Genomic DNA, 19,973 nt, shown 5'->3' with positions numbered 1-19,973 from the left:
CTTTTTACAGAGAGGAGCCCAAAAGTGGACATAGTACTCTAGGTGGACCCTCATGAGTTCCAAGTAAGGGAAGAAAATAACCTCCTAATGTTTACAGTTCTCCTAGTGTAACCCAGTCTGCAGTTTGCCTTCTTTGTGACAAGAGGACGCTACTGGCTCAGGCTTAACAACCAGGTCTTTTTTTGGCAGTGCTGCTACTCCAAAAGTTGGTTTCCAGTCTGTAGAGAACCATTCTTTCCCATATGCAGAGCTTGGCACTTCTCGCAGTGGAACTACTTCCTTAAGTTTCTCAAGGCCTCCTTGCACTGAAATTCCATCATCCTTTAATTCTCATTATGTACATACGGATCCATTATGTATGTACCTCATAATATAATGCGAAATTGAAGAATCTCTTTGCATTATTTGAAAGATAAAAGGAAAGAGGTACTGCAAAGTGACAGCTTCTTTAATACAGTTTATCTGATGCTAGCACAGATTCAAACATCCAGAGCTGAATGAATAGGTTTAATCTGGATTTTTTTGTTCATAGTAATCTAATTTATTCATAAAATACTTTGAGATAAGTACTTTATGTAAAAACATATACTGCACTAGGTACAGTAAAAGCCAAGTAATTAGAAATAGGAATGATGTATTTTCTGTCTTAAATAATTGTTTAATATTGATATATTTTTTATTTAATTATTTCTTGCCATTAGTCTATATTATGTTGTGGTTTTTTTTAAAGGAAGTTGTCTGCATTAGAAAGACTTACCAGAACGAGCTGAGATTGCTCATTTGATACAGTTTGTTGTTAATAGTAAAGTTATAATGAAGTTATACCAATATGTTACAGATGTGCTCTGACTGTGTAACATGCTTCTGTTACGTAAGTTATTCATCAAAGCTTTTAAAAAGATTATCTGATACTTCAGTTTCAAATAATTTACTTGAATCATAATTAATATTAAACAGCTGCATGGACAGCACAATCGATCTGTTCCAAACGTCACTTACGGGAAATTTCCCATTGTCCGAGGCAGCGCCCAAACCTCCACATGTTCAACTATGTGTGGTTTGCACATATAAAGGTACAGCTCAACTTTCTCAAGGTCAGTTGATTCTGGAATAATTAAATACTTCTGAATGAATGATGATCATCTAAAAGTCTTGCAGAACAATTAGGATATTAGGAACTCAGAATACTTTCAAATAGGGTGTTTGCTCATCAGATACCCATCATGTCACTAGGAACCTATGTCACATAGCAGGAATCACAAATATCTGGTCTCCAGAAGCATGAAGAATCTTCAGTAATTGATTTAGTTCTGCGGTGTCTGTTTGACTTTCTGAGAAAACTCAGTGCCTGAAGTTAGCAACAAACTGTTAGAAATTATGCTGTTAATTACTCCCCAACCAAAAGTGTTTTGCTTCTAAAATGTGCTACAGTAATTTTCATTACCTTATTTAAGAAGGAACAATATTGAATATTTATATTTGCTTCTGCATACCTTTTGTAGTTTGACAAGATTTGTTGAATGATGTAAAATCTGAAAGCACTGTTTTAATAATTATTTCAGAATATTTTTTAAGTTTATTGTTAAGTAAAGTGAAAATATGGGACATTTATTTTTGCCTAATGTTTTGACTTTTCAAAACAATTTCCTTTTTGAATTATAGGACATGTATGATGCAGTATAACAGGTAGAACAGTTATATTTAGAGCTCAGTCCAGTGTGTTACAGAGCATATTATGCTTGGACTAGCAAAGAATTAAAACTCTTCCTTCTCCTCTAGTATGTATGCAGTGGAATTTGGTTTTGTACTTGAATCATCTTGAAAAATGGATACACCCTAGTCTGTGCTATTTAGTTTAAGTTGGCTTTCACTTTGAGGTTCTTCTGCACCAGTGCAATGTTTGTCTTCTAAACATGACACAACAATGCTTATGCAAAAATATTTCTAGTAGTAAATCACATGCCCATTCTGCTCTGCATTTTTACAAAGGTATTTAAACAAAGCCTGCAATTTGTTCTTAGCCTGTCATGGAAGATACATGATGGATATTGCTTTCTACTTGCATAGATCTCATTCCTAGATTGGGCTCATAAAGCCAAATCTGCAGTGTGGGGAAAAAAGATACATTGAATACAATGACACAAAATGTATCATGTGCTTTGAAATTTGTTTAGCGTGCAAACATAATTATGAGGATTTATTAAAACAGATGTTGAAAATTTGTTTTGGAAGGAGAATGTGCATCACAGAATCACAAAATGGTTGTGTTTGGAAGGGACCTCTGGTGATATCTGGTCCAAGCCCTCTGCTCAAGCATGGCCACCTAGAGCTGTTTGCCCAGGACCATGGCTTTTCAATGTCTCCATGGATGGAGACTCCACAACCTCTCTGGCAACTTGAGCCAGTACTTGGTCATCCTCACAATAAAAGAGTGTCTCCTGATGTTCAGAAGGAACCTCTTGTGTTTCAGTTTGTTCCCATTGCCTCCAGTCCTGTCATGGCACCACTGAAAGTAGCCTGGCTCTGTCTTCTTTACTTCCTCCTTTCAGCTATTTCACAGAATCACACAGAATCACAGAATCGACTGGGTTGGAAAAGACCTCAGAGATCATCGAGTCCAACCCTTGGTCCAACTCTAGTCCGTTTACTAGATCATGGCACTAAGTGCCGTGTCCAATTTCAGTTTAAAAACCTCCAGGGACGGTGAGTCCACCACCTCCCTGGGCAGGCCATTCCAATGCCTGACCACTCTCTCTGTAAAGAATTTCTTTCTAATATCCAGCCTAAATTTCCCCTGGCAGAGTTTAAGCCCATGCCCCCTTGTCCTATTGCTGACTGCCTGGGAGAAGAGACCAATCCCCACCTGGCTATAACTTCCCTCCAGGTAGTTATAGAGAGTGATGAGGTCACCTCTAAGCCTCCTCTTCTCTAGACGAAACAACCCCAGCTCCCTCAGCCTCTCCCCATAGGTCTTATGTTCAAGTCCCTTCACCAGTCTTGTTGCTCTTCTCTGGACCCGCTCCAGCACTTCAATGTCTTTCCTGAACTGAGGGGCCCAGAACTGAACGCAGTACTCCAGGTGTGGCCTCACCAATGCAGAGTACAGGGGAAGGATCACTTCCCTTGTCCTGCTGACCACGCTATTTTTGATACAGGACAGGATACCATTGGCCTTCTTGGCCACCTGGTCACACTGGTGGCTCATGTTGAGCTTCCTGTCAATTAGTACCACCAGGTCCCTTTCTGTCTGACTGCTCTCCAGCCACTCTGCGCCCAGCCTGTAGCGCTGCAGGGGGTTGTTGTGACCAAAGTGCAGCACCCGGCACTTGGCCTTATTGAACTTCATCCCATTGGAATCAGCCCATTTTTCCAGTCTATCCAGATCCCTCTGCAGAGCCCTCCTGCCTTCCAGCAGGTCAACACTCCCTCCCAACTTGGTGTCATCAGCAAATTTGCTGATGATGGTCTCAATCCCCTCATCTAAATCGTCAATAAAAATGTTAAACAGGACTGGACCCAACACTGACCCCTGGGGGACACCACTAGTGACTGGCCGCCAGCTAGATGCAGCCCCATTCACCAGCACTCTCTGGGCCCGGCCCTCCAGCCAGTTCTTAACCCAGCATAGAGTACACTTGTCCAAGCCATGGGCTACCAGCTTTTGCAGGAGTATATTATGGGAGACAGTGTCAAAGGCCTTGCTGAAGTCCAGATAGACCACATCCACGGCTTTCCCCTCATCCACCAGGTGAGTCACCTGATCATAAAAGGAGATCAGGTTGATCAGACAGGACCTGCCCCTCCTAAACCCATGCTGGCTGGATCTGATCCCTTGTCTATCCTGAAGGTGCTGTGTGATGCCATTCAGGATGATCTGCTCCATAACCCTGCCAGGCACCGAGGTCAGGCTGACAGGCCTGTAGTTGCCAGGGTCAGCTTTGCAGCCCTTTTTGTGGACTGGGGTAACATTGGCCAATTTCCAATCATATGGGACCTCCCCAGTGAGCCAGGACTGTTGGAAGATGATGGAGAGCGGCTTGGCAAGTTCTTCTGCTAGCTCCCTCATCACCCTAGGATGGATCCCATCTGGTCCCATAGACTTGTGAGGATCCAGATGGCTCAGTAAATCACCAACTATTTCCTCCTGGAATACAAGGGGCCTATTTGGGTTCCTATCTCTGCCAACCACCTCCAGAGATGAGTTGTCCTGAGGGCCACCTGTCTTACTGGTAAAAACTGAGGCAAAGTAGGTATTAAGTACCTCAGCTTTCTCCTCATCTTTGTTAACTATATTTCCCTCAAAGTCCAACAGAGAATGGGGGTTTTCCTTGCCCCTCCTTTTGTTATTAACATATTTGAAGAAGGACTTTTTATTATCCCTGACAGGATTGGCCAAATTAACTTCAAATTGCACTTTTGTTTCCCTGATTTTTTTTCTGCATGATCTAGCTATTTCCATAAATTCTTCATAAGTAGCCAGCCCTTTTTTCCACAGTCGGTAAAGTCTCTTTTTATTTCTGATTTCATTCAGAATCTCCCTGTTTAGCCAAGCCGGTTGTCTTCCCCGCCGGCTAGCCTTTCGGCACACTGGTATAGCTTGTTCCTGTGCACTCAAAACCTCCTGCTTGAAGCATGTCCAACCCTCCTGGGCCCTCTTGTTTTTAAGCATTGTTTCCCAGGGTATGCTCTGAACTAGACTTCTGAATAGGCAAAAATCTGCCCTCCGGAAGTCCTGCGTAGAGGTTTTGTTAATGGTTCTCCCTTCATCTCTGAGTATTGAAAATTCTATTATTTCATGGTCAGTTATACACATTTATGAGATCCCTGCTGAACCTTCTTTTCTCCAGGGTGAACAGTCCCAGATTTCTCAGCCGTCCTCATAGGGGAGGTGTTCCAGTTCCTTAAACATCTTCAAGGATGTTGGTTGGACTGTCTCCAGTATATCCATGTCTCTCTTGTACTGGGAAGCCCAGAATTAGACACAGTACTTCAAGCGTGGCCTGACAAGTAGAGGGGAAGGATCCCCTCCCTTGACCTGCTAGCAATACTCTGCCTAATGCAACCCAGGGTACCGTCAGCCTTCTTTGCTGCAAGTGCTCATTGCTGGCTCATGTTCAACTTGGTGTACACTAGGACCCCCAAGTTCTTTTCTGGCAAGCTTCTTTCCAGATGGGTAGCCCCCAGCATGTACTGGTGCATGGATTTGTTCCTTCCCAGGTGCAGGACTTTGCACTTCTTGTTGAATGTCATGAGGTTCCTATCAAACTGGTGAGGTCCCTCTGGATGAGAACACGACTCTCTGGCTTACCAGCCTTTCCTCCCACTTTTGTGTCATCTGCAAACTTGCTGAGGGTTATGGAAGACAGTGTCAAAGGCCTTATTGAAGTTTAGGTAGACACTATCCACTGCTGTCCCCTCGTCTAGTGGACAAGTCATTTCAACATAGAAATTTATCAAGTTGGTCAAGCATGACTTCCCGTTTGTAAATCCATGCTGACCACTCTTGATGGTTTTGTTGTCCTTCAAGTGCCTGGAAATGGTTTCCAAGATTAGATACTCCATCAGTATCCAATATTAACTATCTTTTGTTTTTACTTTTACTCTACTCCCAGCAGAAATGGTTCGTCTTTCTTTGGACCAGACAGATAGTTACAGTATTGATGAGGCTCACTCACTGTATATTTGAAAACAAAAATAACCTGTTAGCTTTAATACTCTAAATGCTGTCAGATACTGAACAGTCAGGTTTGGATTTTTTTCATTCCGGTACACATCAAAGCTTGTCTGTAAGTATTAATTTGGAGGCTAAAATAAAGAACGTGGATCCAGCAAATCAAGAAGGAAATTCACAAAGTTTTTTCTGATTTAATATGCCCAGAAACCGATACAACGCAAATACATTTTTGTGTGATCTGCCCGGTATTTTTATGTTATGCTGTTTGAAATGTGCAAGTGAGAGAATATAATAGCGTTTTGCTTTCACTGCAGTGCTGAGCATCCTAATCTTTCCCTGATTTTCTGCAGTGTGTGGAACTTAGCTCCTTATGGTCAAGTCTGTACCATTATAAGGAGAGACCTGTGTGGCTTTAAACTGTGTGGCCTTAATACTCTCATTCCTAATTTCTATTGTATTGCTTTCTAAATAAAATACCATGCTGCAGTGCGTGTTGTTGCTATGAAACTATGGCACTTAAGTACTGTACCCACTTAGCATGAGGCTTTGCTATGCCTTTGAAGCGTGAAATGAATAACAACAATATATTTTACAGTATATTATTTTCTCTTTTAAACATGTACTTACATTCTGAAGGTGAACTGTTTTGAAAGAAATCTGACTTTATTGTAGCTCGGTTTAGATATTACAAGGTGTACATGACATTTTCTTATTTAGTTATCCTGGCCTCGCACTACTACCGAACGGCTGCTGACAGAAATGTTTGATGGTGCCGCAGCTCAATTCCTTGCCATCCTGGAAGCTCTGTCTGATAGTAGCAGGCATGTTCTGCGGCCTGCTCCTCCTGTTCCTGATGAAACTGAAATTCATGATGTCATTTCAGAGCTTTTTCTGGCAGGTCTGGAAATTCTCTCAGGTAACAGCATAAAGAAGTGAAAAGAATGTTTGTTGGTGAGAACCCTGCACCTCCATTTTATTATTTTTTATTCTTTGCTATAATAGAAAGACCTTACCTGAAGGCATATATTTAATTTATAACGGTAGCACCTGTAAAAGCAGGCAATGTTTTTTTATCTTCATTAAATTGAAGTCAATTGGTCAATCTCTGTTATCTGTTACATCCGTAAAAATCTAGAGTAATCTAAATGTTTTATGAACAGGAAGGAGATAATTTTCTTCATAGCAGCCCTTATTGTGCTGTGCCTCGCATTTATGGCTGAACCAGCATTGGTATCATACCAGTTTTGGCTGTGCTTGTACAGGGTCAATGCTGTCTCTTCAGTTCTCCTCTTCCCAAAGGCCAGTAGGCTGGGGGGTGGGCAGGAAACTGGGAGAGGACACAGCTGGGACAGCTGACCTGAACTCACCAAAGGGCTGTTTCATACTATAGGACATCATGCTCAGCAATAAAACCTGGAGCTAAGGGAGAGGGTGGGGCCATGTTAGTGATTATTGAATTTGTCTTCCCAAGCAACTGCTATGCATCCTGAGGCCCTGCTTTCCAAGAGGTGGTTGGATATCTGCCTGTCTATGGGCAATAGTGAATGAATTCTTTTTTTTTTGTTGCTTTACTTGCACACACAACCTTTGCTTTTCTTATTGAACTGTCTTTATCTCAACCCATGGGCTTTACTATCTTATTTTATCCTGCTGTCCTATTGAGGAGGGGAGGTGAGCGAGCAGCTGGATGGGAGTCTGGAAGCCACGCAAGAACAACCCACTGCTGTGGTGTTTCATTTTTTTTTTTTCCATATAATTTTTTCTTAAAAAAAAAAAAAAAAGACTCAAATATAGATTGAAAAACTTGTGAAAAATACTGGACTTGATGATTCCTTCCAAATCTTTTTTTGCTAGGCTCTGGACTGAATATAGCCATAGATATAGAGATACTGTGTTAATAAAAGATTCTTTAGAGACTAAATACAATTCAGAATAATATTTTCTGGAGACAATTACTGGCTAATTAGAATATAAAATGCAAACTGATTTAATAAATTGTCTATGTTAAAGGTGGAGTGAGCAGTACTGGTATTCAAGGAAATCATTGCTCTGATCATTTTGGTATAATTAATGCATCATCAACCCTTCTGCAGTTGATACTAACAGGTAATTAATAGGTAAACTATCTTTGAATTTTCAAAGGATTTTGTACCCAGTGATGCAAATGTTTTGTGAGCAGAATTCATGTTCATGTTAGTAGGAGTTTTATGCATAAAGGGACTGCAAAATGGTGTCCTCTTTGAGTGAGATATGTTTGTTTTTATATATGATGTTAAGGCATTCAAAAGGGATTATGTACAGATATCATTAAGGTTTTGTTAACACAAGTATTGTTAAAGTAGTATATAGTAATATATGAACATTGTAATCACATAATGTTCAGCATGATAGTTGCCTAAACAGTCATTCAAAGTTCTAATCCTGCAATGATGGCCTGGTGCTTTCTTATGGAAGAGGAGTGGGATGTAGTAACAGGAGGCCTGTTGTAAGCTTGTTGAAATCCCTGGACTGATCACTGTGCTGCTTCAGAAAATAACAGCTGTCTATTACTGATTTAAAATTACTAACATCTTTTAGCTGAGTGACCCAGGTGATATGACAATGACTATGACATATTCTTAGGACTGCAGAACACTGCTGAAAATATTAGCTAAGACATGTACTTAGAGTTCCAAGGCCCAGGAAATGCCTTTTCTGCCTTACTGTGGTTTGGATAAACTTGAAGTGTGAGAAAATAGACTCCTTATGTGTACCTGCACATTTTCTCATATAGTAATGAGAAACGCTCACCTGTCTTGCAAGAAATCATTCGTGTTGCTGTACATTTTTTTATACTAAATTTCTGTGAAGAAGGGTTGTTAAGGAGTGATACCCAGATTTAAGCTGTTTCTGCAACAGAAAGGACTAAATTCTTGATATCCTCTACACAGGTACAGTAATATCAATAATAGTACAGCCACATTGGAATGTAACAGGACATTGCAGACACATCATTAAAGTAGTATATAAACTTAGACATTACAGCAAAATAATAAAGCTATTGTGTCTTGTAGAGCTCTTAAAAATCCTTCAAAATTGTGCTGACTATTAAAAAAGGTGTAGTTTTACCTTTGTTTTTATCAATACTTCAATTATTGCTTAAATAAAACTTCCATATATATGTAAAAACCAGATAAAATATTTTTTCATCACTGCAGGAGAAAGGGGCGTGTCTGGAGATGCTGCTGTGAAATTTATAAAACTAGCTTTCAGCTATGAAGAGTGGGACGTGTTTGATTCTGCTATTGAATTTGTTGTGAATTTTCTCCAGGTAATCCAGGTGCTCTTTGGATATTCTTTAAAATATACAGCTTTTTTCCCATGAGGGTAAGGAAGAGTAAAAGAACGTAATTTAAAGACAAATTTCTATTGGCTGTTTCTGTCAATTAGGCTCAAGATGATCTGAAATGGAAGAAAGCTGAAGTGGAACTGAAACTTCTTACACTGGTGCAACCTCTACTATTTCCAAGCAAATTTAAACACGGTTTGTCTATTAGTGAAAGCAACACCAAAGAAACTAGCATGTCTCATGATTGTGAAAAGAGGCAAACATCCAGAAGTGAGTGTTGTTCAGTTATAGCTGTGTTTGCATTTCAAATACTTTTGCAGCAAGAAATTTTGTTTATTATTTAAAAACTAGTTAATAAGGAACATGCAGTATACTGTGACAAAAACTAGCAACTGAGAAATTGCAGTGTACTGAATTTTGTCCAGTTCTCATTTATCTAAGCATGACTTTATACCATTTCCCTTGTGTGTGAAATAGCATGTATGTTTAACGTACATCATTTTATATACAAAGGTGTAAAAAGAATGGATGTTTTCAGACAGGTTTTCAGGAAAAAAAGTGAAACAGACGTATTAGCTTTTCTGTTGTTCTTCTACTTCTTTTATGTAAAATTTCTTGGCATTGAAGCAAGAAAAACTTTTTAAGGCAACTGTAATTTAATTGTATGACATTCCAAAAAACTGCAAATATCCCAAACACTTTCAATTTCCAAAAATAGCAATGCTCACTTTTCACAGAAAGTAAATAAGCTTGGGAATTGATTCACTCAGATGTTTTCAAACATAGGTTTGTAACTAGAAATAATGTATTGCCTTTCCTTTCCTTCCTTTTTTATAAACATTGAATGTAGAGGATTCTTTAAAGCATGGAGAGCCTTCTCATGATCTCATGATTTTGGCAACAACAGTGTTTTCCTGTGTCTGCACATCTAAGCAGGTACAATAAAATTAAAGGCATTTCTTCTGAATGAATTACATAATCTGTAATGAATACATATAATTTAAGATGAAAGGAATCAGTTGCATCATTAACAAACTACAAAAATGAAATAGCAAAAATGAAAAAAAATATACCCATAAGACATGATTAATTGGTGATTTAACAAAAAATAAGGTGTTTTGTTGTTGTTGTGGGGGGGTTGTTTGTTTGTTTTTTGTCTTTTATTGGTGCAATGTACTCAGGCTACTTTAAGAATGTTTAATAGATATTAAATGAATTTGCAATATCATAGAGCTAATTGCATGTTTCAGCTAATCAAGCAGAGACAAATTCTTATATTAGATTTAGGTGGGCAAATATGCTCAACTGTAGAAAACATTTCTGCAATATTTATAGAAATGGAAGCAGTGACCCTAAGGAATGATAATGCTCTTATAGCAGCAGTATGCCTGCAATTTAAGGTAAATTCTCACTTCAGACAAACAAGCAGCAGCAACAACAGAGTGCAACTTTTTGTGCTGAAGTTTGTACTACAGAATAATTCTATTGTATATCTGCTGGTTTATTCCCAGAGTAACCACTTTCAGCTTACTTGCTCAAACTGAGATTTCCCTTAACGTGCTGCTGTACAGTGCAATGTCTCCACTAGCATTAACACTAAAATAGCTTGTGATCCAAAAGGCTAATGCAGTTTTCCTTAGAAAAACACATGTTCTGCTAACATGGCATGATGTCTTAACTGCAAAATTAATTTTAGATATAATTTGAATATTGGCCCAGTCTGAGTATAATTGGGGCATATGCATTTTTTAGCTTTAGTGTAACATTTTCAGTCAAAATACACTGCCTGTGAAGTAGTTATACCTTTAGATAGCATGATTTGTCATTTTTTACATGACCACTGTATTATGGAGGCAGGTTACCTGGATTTAAGCTCTTCTGGTTCTTCTACAGTTTCCCACAAATCTCCTTGATACCTAATCTGTCTGTTGAAGAATGAGAAAACTTCCCCTCATTAACAGGGAATTCAGTGATGGTAAAGTTACATGATATAGATGAGCCGATCTAACACCTTGCTGCCACCAACCAAGTGGCAAAAGTCATCTTGATTTACTTCTTTTTTCCATATTTGTTTTGTTGTGTTTTGTTTTTTCCCCCTCCCTCTACTTCTCAATATCAATACCCCTAAAGCATTGCTCTCATACACATACAGGTGTTCAGATAGTGTGGATATCACAGGCTTGAGTTTCATTGCACCTGAGATATGAGCCCAGCTCTAGTATAAATGGCGATAAAGACATGTACTGCTCCTTGATCACTGTTCAAAATGTGTTTAACACAAAGTTGATGGACTTTATTGCCTTTTAAAATGTTTTAAATAGGAGGTCAACTGAATAGAGTTTTGAATTTGTTCATTATTCTCTTCACGAGATGCAGATGGGTTTTAACATTTTTTTCAGTTGTTGGATATTCCACTCCAATCTTTTCTTCTAGTTGTTTAAGCTGTTCTTCACTGCTCCCTCATCTGAGATGTAGCAACAACCCATGGAAGTTCTCTGTCAATGCAAAATGAAACCTACTAATCTAGATCTTCTTCTGCAAATATTTAAATACTGTAATAAAAGTAAATCTGTTAAATTATATTACTTAATTTCCCAAGAATGTATTGACTATTATAACATTTCACTGATCGTTAATTTGCTTGTCTATCCCATCTAATTTTCATCTCACTGCTTTCCTTGTCTGTTTTACTTTTAAGAGCTTGACAATAATTAAAAAAACAAACAAACAAACAAAACAAAACAAAACAAAAAAAACCAACCAAAAAACCCACAAAAAACAGGCCAAACCAAACCAAAACACCCACCCCCCCACCCGCCCAAACAAGCCCCAAACATCTAAACCACTTGCATTGTTGGAAGAAGAAAAGCCTGGGTGGTCTACCAGAAATTACTTTAAAAAATATTTCTTAAGCTTTCAAAATATTGTCACTCATTATGAGAAGTTACGTATTATAATGGTTTATATACTCACTTTGAAAAATTTAGACACTGCTTATGTACTGAGTGTTCTGAGAATGTTTGTATACCTACCTGTTTCTATAATTATATTGTTTTTTCTTTCCAGAATATCCATCCTGACAAAGAAATACTTGTTGATATAATAGTGTTATTGTGGCAGAAGTGTAAAACAGGACTTCAGCGAATCCAAATGTGTGGAAGTGACTACTTAAAATCTATGCACAAACACAAAGCTTACCAAGTACTCATTTATTATAATGTATTTCTCTTATATCAATGCAGTCTGTTATAGCAATGCAAAGATAAAATATTGCTAGCCATTCTAAGTATATTTTCTAATGGTAAAATGCAGATAAATCATCTTGGCTGAAAATGTGAATTGTGTATGCAGTTTGAACACACTGTGCTCCTACATGCCAGTATCAAAATCTCTCTTAGCCTTTTCCCAGTAAAGTAACCCAGTCTCTGTTGGTGGGCCATGGTGGAGAGAAACTAAATAGTGAAAGCATTCGGGCATGATGTAAGAAAGAGCATTTGGTGTGTTGTGGCAGAAAATGTCAATATGTTTCAAGTTTCTTAGATCAGTTGAAGAAAGTGGCAAAAAACTTTACAGCTTAAGAGAAAGGAGATGGAGGTCAATAGTATTTATCCCAAGCCTTACCTTGAACTTTTCCTGAGACTGAGAGGCTCTTGGTGAAATGCAGTCTCATGAAGGATAATTTACACTAGTTTTTCTGGGCTGCCAGTTGATGCTGACCAAACAATTTCTGGAGGAGATCATGTTGTGGCGCTGGTCCCTGTAATAAAATTTTTCAGAGATTCTCCAGAAGGTAGTGTACAGTTACTTTCCTCTGTGTGTACAATAGGAGCATTCAGGTCTCTTTTATATTGTTTAAGAGGGAAGATATGGGGATAAATGAGAGGCAAATTATTGAATCTACTGGAAGGCTTACCATAATATAACACAGTATAAAAGTTGTGCCTGTAGAACATTCGTAAACCTTTCTAAAATAATATAAAATAATAATATTCTAAAATAAGAAGTCTACTGTCCAAAGAAATAGGAGCTTTGGAGCAGCGTAACTTCAGCATCTTAGTCTGGTGGCATTGAAAAAAAGAATTCAAATCCAAGAAAGGAGTTATATCCATTGTTGTGAATATTTTTAAACATTTTTTAGCGCAAAATGCTATGCATCTCTGTGAACATAAATATCTCCCAAAAATATGTTTTAACTCTGTCTTGACACTTTTTCCACACCTGTCCTGCCTTGCTCCCCCGCTTCTCCCCCTTTTTAGTGGGTTCGTGTACTCTGGATAATAAATGAAGTAATTCACAAGAGCACCATAGCAGACACTGATGCTGTAATGCTTGCAGAGGTAACACTACATCTAACTGCAATACTGGAAAACGTAGCTGATTCTACAAGTAAGTCTAAGAAAAAAGCGGGTAAAGCTTTTAACAAAAATTTCGTTTTCTTTAAAGAATTACTTTCAAGATAGGAACGTTTCTGAGTTGAAAACTTTGACAAACATACCTATTCAAAAATTACTGTCAAGAGATTGCTGAGAGTAGAATAATAATTTCTTGTACGCACAATTTCACCCATAATCAGAGCTAATGAAACCTGTTTTTCAAAGGATTTATGCCTTATTTCCTTACATTTCTCGTTCTACTGAAGTAACTCTATTTTGAATCACATCTCTTATGACTCACCCTCCCCACTGGCCTTCTACATGACTCTTAAACCCCTCAGAGTAGCCTCAAGTCACTCATATGTTCTCTGAATATTGGCTAGGAAGAAGGCAGTATGTGCTGTGGCTCATTGGGAGCATTCAAGTGCTGGTTGACTAGTGGCAGGCCAAAGAGAAGAGTGACATACTGAGGTGATACTGAAGCTTTTGCTTTTATTGGGTCATTAATTTGGATCTCTTGGTACAGGAATTCAATTGTCTTTGAAATTGAACTTAACTTGGCCGACATTATTTGGATATAATGCAATCACAATCGTGTTAAACAGATTTCCATCTAAAACCTGACTAAGGCTGTGAAATATGGATGTTTAGACATACTTTTAAAAGTTCTCTGTTGTTGTGAATATAGGATCTTGGAATATGAATCATAGTTCTCATAAATGTTTTACAGTAACTAGGGAGTAGATTTTAAGGAACCTTTTAGAGCACATCTAGGAACAGAACAGAATGACAATATCTCTGGCTCTTTTGAAAATAAGAAATTCTTATAACACTACTATTCATTATAAAGGTAGAGTAGGTAATGTTTTCTGCGATTTTATGAAAAACATACAATTCTGATGGAGATTGAGTGAATCCTCATTGTAGCATCTCTGCTATTTTTTTTAACCAGTTGAAATATGCCTTTTTGATGGAAAAGCTGAATAGATATGAGCCATTGGTCAAAACAGGCTGATAAATAGCCAGCCAAGCACTTTTATCTGAGAAGAGTCTTTTTACTGAATGAATGCTGATCGAATCTACATTTTCTTGTTTATGAGAAGGAGACTGTGAACAAGCAGAAATAAACAGGCAGAAATGGCACAAGGAGTACAGGAGTGACAAGAAGTTTGTCCCTCTGAAAGGGCGAAAAATGAATTTGTTTCGGTGAATAAATAAATTTTTGACAGGCTAGAGGGCTGTAACCAAGAGCTAAGAAAGTGTTTCCTCTTGTTTTGGCTGCTTCCTCTTGTTTTTTGAAAGGAAAACACAATTCTGGGTGCATAGTTTATAATTTAAAATAATTTAAACAATCCAAATGAACATTAAAAGTGTGATAATACCCCTTCCTGGAATATGAAATTGAAATAATGTATTATAAAAATACAACCTCACATATTTAAACATCCTCATACAAGTTAAATTAGCACTAAAACTACTGCAAATTAGATAACAATAGATCTGAATTGATTTAAAAGTGAAAAATGGATATGAATGCTACAACACTGTGAGGAACCATAAAATGAGTCCAAGTTTCACTGGCTTGTATTGCAGTAATGTTGCTATGAAACATACTTTACATTTTAAAATAGTACGTTATTGGATAAACATATACAGAATTAGTGTAATTATACATATGTTGGTATTGTGTTAAAACCCTGAAAAGCTTTTCAAGAAATGTGAAGACTTGAATTATTGCCAGACTCTCAAGTTAATAGTAGAGCTAATCAAATGGTACTAAAACCTTCTGAATATATTTCATTTTCACTTTCTGATTTTCTTCCTATAAAAAAGGAAAAATAAATGCCCCTCTCTCACAAGATGAAGCCTGTGATATTCCTGAAATACTGATGGTACGTCTAATTTGTTTTCATTAATACAGCATTTTTGAATAGCATAAGAACACTTATTTCTGCTTGAAGCTTTTCATACTATTTTGTATTTAGTTTTATAAAGCTGAAATGTTTCACATAATCATACTAATGCAGAGGAAAAAAACAAATTTTTTTTCAAACTAAATAAAATCTGAACATTTTCCTGTAGTCTGTTTTATTAAATTGTGATATGGAAGAAGTTTTATTTGAAACATTTTACAGCATGATCACAGCGATTTCCACTATACACTCTTTTTTATGCCAATGTATGGTACCAGATTTAAGTGGTTTAATAGTGCATTTTTTAAAGGTCATACAAACTTTAGCCTTTGTTTCGTTTAGGACATTCTTTGGGTTGTGCTTTTGCCTGTTTCTTTTGTAACGGTGATGTGGAATAGATGAAACATCTCGAGTGTCCTTACTTTGTTCAGTGTGTTCAGTGCTCAGCACTTTGCAGAAGTGTCAAATATGGTAGTTCAAAATTACTTACTTAAACACATGAAAAAGAAAAGACATACATTAGTCTGAGGATTCAAGAATTTTGTCAATGTTCTGTTTTAACACATACACATACGGAGAAGCTTTATTTCAGGGACAGTCTCGTTAAAGGTGTTGTTTTCTGAAAAATCAGCTTTTCTTAATGGTACCTGAAGGACCATTGAAAAACTACTTGTGAAAAATACTGTGCTTGTCAACTTAATTCTCAGAGCTCAGTTTCATTCTGCTATAAGCTAACTCTTTGAGTTAGTAAATTCTTTTTTTGAGAGCTGAAAGAAAATCAGTTCTAAATTAATTTAAATCACTTGAAATTTAAAACATTAATATTAGTATATAAAAGCATGGGGAGCAATGCCTATGTAAACATTATTTTACAGAGTTTAAACTACAACAGCTAAAAATAATAGCACTTTACTTTGGATAGTCCATATTACAGCGTTTAATGTGGTTATCTAATAAAGTGTATTTCTATGTGCTTTCATTTCAGAAAAGTCCTACAGAACAATTACAAGTTGCTTATGAAAGTCTTGAAAATGCAATTAATGGAATGAACACATATCGCTTAATGACCCTTCTACCAGATGGAAAGTCAATATTTGACAGCTGTTGTACAAAGGTAAAGTCTACAGAAAACTACACTGCAACAAAATCTTTAAATAATATATTGGATTTTGATGACACAAAACTCATATTTTCTTCATACATAGAAATCTTAGCATTATCGAGCATACCTCATCTTCCTGCCCCTTGTAAGAAGAGAATAGAAAAAATCAACCTCTGTGTAGATAAATAGCATTTTCTCTTTCATTAATAGACTTTTCTAGGTTTCCTTTGCCATGTTCTTTTAGAAATAATTATAATTTGTATATTTCTCCTTTAAAATAAAAGCAGAAATCCTTTTCATATTTATTGCTTTCAACTGTTTATTATTAAAATTAAGTTTTGCTGTTGAGGGGAATTCAGATTTTTAAAATATTATAATTCTACACGAATATGATCTTTGTTTTGTGGACTGGTAACATGATAAAACAAATTTTTCTGCAGTTTTATATATATTATTAATCTAGTTTCCATTATGAGATTTTGTCTTAGTGTTGTTTTTTTTTTCCCAGTATCCATGCTTTCTCTGTCTTGTTATTCTCCTTCCTTCCATACTTTCTTGAATGACTGCATGTTACACAAACATGACAAATTTCAGTGTTTGTCAATTTCTGAAATAATACCAATGTCAAGATAAATGCAGTAAGCTAAGTAATAGGAGTTCATGTGTTTAATTGCCACTTCATATTTATTAGGTGGACTCAAATGATCAGAATTTGAATTCTGTTTTGGGATGTGGTAGTGATAAGACAGGAACAGGTGATGGTTTTGTAATGGATTTACACTTGGAGCTCATACAGGCCCAACATCGAGTAGCTGTGAAACTTCTTAAAATGACACAAGGTAGGTTTCAGTAAAGCTAAATGATCTTCATAGCTTCATTAGAGTCCTCTGTTAATACATTTCGTAACACTAAGAAATTAAGGAGTATCCATTTCTGAAGAGGAAGCTGATGTTGGGCAGTTTGTATGCCATGTGCAGACAGAAATAATGTGCTGAATTGCAGAATTCAGATTTATCACATGGTACTATTCTCTAACCTCTACTCAACCAATGGGAGTTAAATTTTGCTAACAACTACTGGATTTGTTTCCCAGAGAGTTTGTTGTGGTACTTCAGTTACAACTCTTACAGTGTCAGTAAGGGAGAATTTGCTGATGCTCTGCAGAAATTGTTTTCTGTAATGCTAATTTGCTCTCTGGAGAATAACTTGAATATTTGAATCAGTACTCTTTGTAATCTGAATTTCTACTCCTGTGAAGTTGTCCTTATCTCTTCGCAGTCAGAAGATACCTCAGTCTTGCCAAATGCCTTCTGAAAAAACTCTACTTGGTGTCCCAAACCTGGTGATTTTGGTTTTTTAATTGAAAGCTAGTATTAGTTTGACGTTGCAGAGCTCCCCTGTGCACTGCTCCCTGTGATCAAACAAGATCCCTCTTTTCCTGTCGTGTTACTATAACTGTTAAAGATGCTAGAAGATGAGGGTGGAATATTTTTAGTGGCATGATCCAAGAAATTCTCCTTGAACCAAAGAAAATAACATGAAATGGAGCAGAGCTTTACTACAAAACTACAAATTAACCCCCTGACTAAAATTTTCCTAGTAGCACTATCAGAATGAATAACTTGGGATTTTCTTCCCACATAGGTGCTCAAAAGGGTGACAGAACTCTTAAGTCTAAGAAGTCTCATGTGAAGAATATGAAAGATTACCATTATTTAACAGGCAAGGCTTATTAATTAAGATTTTAGAAGTATAATAAATTACTGCTACTGTTTTATGAATGTCTTATAATATCTATTTTACAGAGGCACTTATAATGAGAAATATAAAAAAGAATAAGCTATCCAGAGCTATCTTTTTGATGCAAAAAGCTACACAGAAGTTCCCTGAAGAGTTGACCACTTCTTCCCAAAAGAAGCTACTGAAGGTAATAAAAAAATATTATGGCAGAAATTCTTTATCATTATCACAGTTTTTCATGTTCTATATAGTTAAGACATGGATTACTCCTTCTTACTAAAAAAAGCAAAATGGAAGGAACCTGAGGGATATTGGGAGGTTTTATCTTCTGTTATCAAATGTTCCCTAAGGAGTTTTATGATGATGAAAAAATTAAGTGACTTAAAACAAGGAAAGAGCACATCCCCAGATGTTGTGCAGACATGCAGACTGCAAGAAACCTGAAAGAAGATTTCATCTTTCTTTCTGCACTTAGTCATGTAGGCTTTGCAATTGTGAACTTCTGCCTTGCCAAAGGAGGTTTCCTTCTCCCCATTGCATCCTTCAACATTCTTCTTTTTCCAAGATCTGTAAGTTGTGTTACTTTGTCTGTTAATGATCATATGAGCTTTATTCTGTTCTTATTTAATAAAGAGTTTAGAAGTTGGAGATCTTGGAGTTTATTTGGCCTAAAAGTAGGCTCTTCATGGACTTATTTCAAAGTCTTTGGAAATCAATGGGAGTCTTTCCATTGAGCTTTGTACTAGCATCTGTCCATGAAAATTGCCTTCTCATCAGTGGGGCATAAAATTTCATTATAGCCTGTACAACAGATAGCAGAATCTGCAGTTCTGACTATAAAATATGTGAAAAAGTATTTTAAACAAGAAGTTACTAGAAAGTATTTTAAGTGCTGCAGATTTGGGAGCATGATAATGAACAGACATATCTTCTATGTCAGAAGAATGCAAAAACTGGAAAAGACATACACTGAAAAATCTCTCTCCTGTATTTGTAAAATAGATGGCATTTATGAATATTAGGTGTAGTGATATGGCGTGAAAGTTGTAACTGTAGTCACCAATGAAGACTTACAAGCAATTCCCAAGAAAGGTGGTGTTATCTCAAACAAATGTTTGCAAATGCCTTATAATGGGCTTCACTGTATTTTATTTCTGTGCACTTTTAATAGAGGAAGGTGTAGGTAAATAAATATAATAAATTTGCAACCAGTTGCCAGGAAATGTCAGAATTAACTTTGTTTGGACAAACTTAGCATGATCATCTTTGATATTTGTACTATGATGAAATATTTAATTATGTGCTCCATTAATTTTCTTAATTGAAGTGGATGGTGCTTACTTCATGAACAGCAAATTCATACCTTTATTTTCATTATTTGTGTAGAAGATTTTGACTTTTTTATTGTAGAACATCTACGAGATCTATATAGAATGACTCATATCTTTTGGTCTTTTCTACTGCACTCAGCACAATATAAGTTCTTAATACACTGCAAAATAGGAAAGCAGGGGTTTGGTTTTTTTTGAGAAACATTTGAATAACCTTTTCTCTTTCAGTGAACTTCTGGGCAGGTATGAAGGCTTCTGAGTCATATGTATACTGATCTACATGACACTGCTTAAACACTGGAGCTACTGTTGTGTACCCTTCATTTTTTTTTTTTTTTTTTTTATTTTTTTTTATTTTTAATATCTCTCATGGTTGTTTCATTCTTCCTTCTTGTCCTATATGTTTAGTTGGACACCAAGTCTTTACAGAATTGGGTACACTGGTAGTTCTTGTTAGCCAGTTGTAAAATTGAATTAATGTGGTGAAGCTAATACCACAGTGCCAGTGTGTG

At 36.7% G+C, this 19,973-nt stretch overlaps 1 protein-coding gene across 1 annotated transcript in view; it reads left to right on the top strand.

Annotated features, from left to right (window-relative positions):
• The window catches only part of CFAP54 (cilia and flagella associated protein 54), a gene marked incomplete at both ends in the record, with an annotated part of 116,461 nt that overhangs the window by 16,767 nt on the left and 79,721 nt on the right, over window positions 1–19,973 (top strand). The window contains 12 exons of the mRNA XM_082071391.1: window positions 6,392–6,590; window positions 7,685–7,780; window positions 8,872–8,984; window positions 9,104–9,272; window positions 9,853–9,938; window positions 12,069–12,203; window positions 13,259–13,409; window positions 15,209–15,267; window positions 16,274–16,402; window positions 17,082–17,229; window positions 18,035–18,112; window positions 18,196–18,317. Coding sequence (XP_081927517.1) covers window positions 6,392–6,590; window positions 7,685–7,780; window positions 8,872–8,984; window positions 9,104–9,272; window positions 9,853–9,938; window positions 12,069–12,203; window positions 13,259–13,409; window positions 15,209–15,267; window positions 16,274–16,402; window positions 17,082–17,229; window positions 18,035–18,112; window positions 18,196–18,317 — 1,485 coding nt within the window. The remainder of the gene's footprint in view (window positions 1–6,391; window positions 6,591–7,684; window positions 7,781–8,871; window positions 8,985–9,103; window positions 9,273–9,852; window positions 9,939–12,068; window positions 12,204–13,258; window positions 13,410–15,208; window positions 15,268–16,273; window positions 16,403–17,081; window positions 17,230–18,034; window positions 18,113–18,195; window positions 18,318–19,973) is intronic.

Source organism: Streptopelia decaocto (assembly GCF_964273445.1).
Source record: "Streptopelia decaocto genome assembly, chromosome: 1".
In the NCBI taxonomy this organism is placed as follows: Eukaryota; Metazoa; Chordata; class Aves; order Columbiformes; family Columbidae; genus Streptopelia; species Streptopelia decaocto.
The sequence above is the reverse complement of the archived record's forward strand: the minus strand, read 5'-3'. Positions and strand labels throughout refer to the sequence as shown.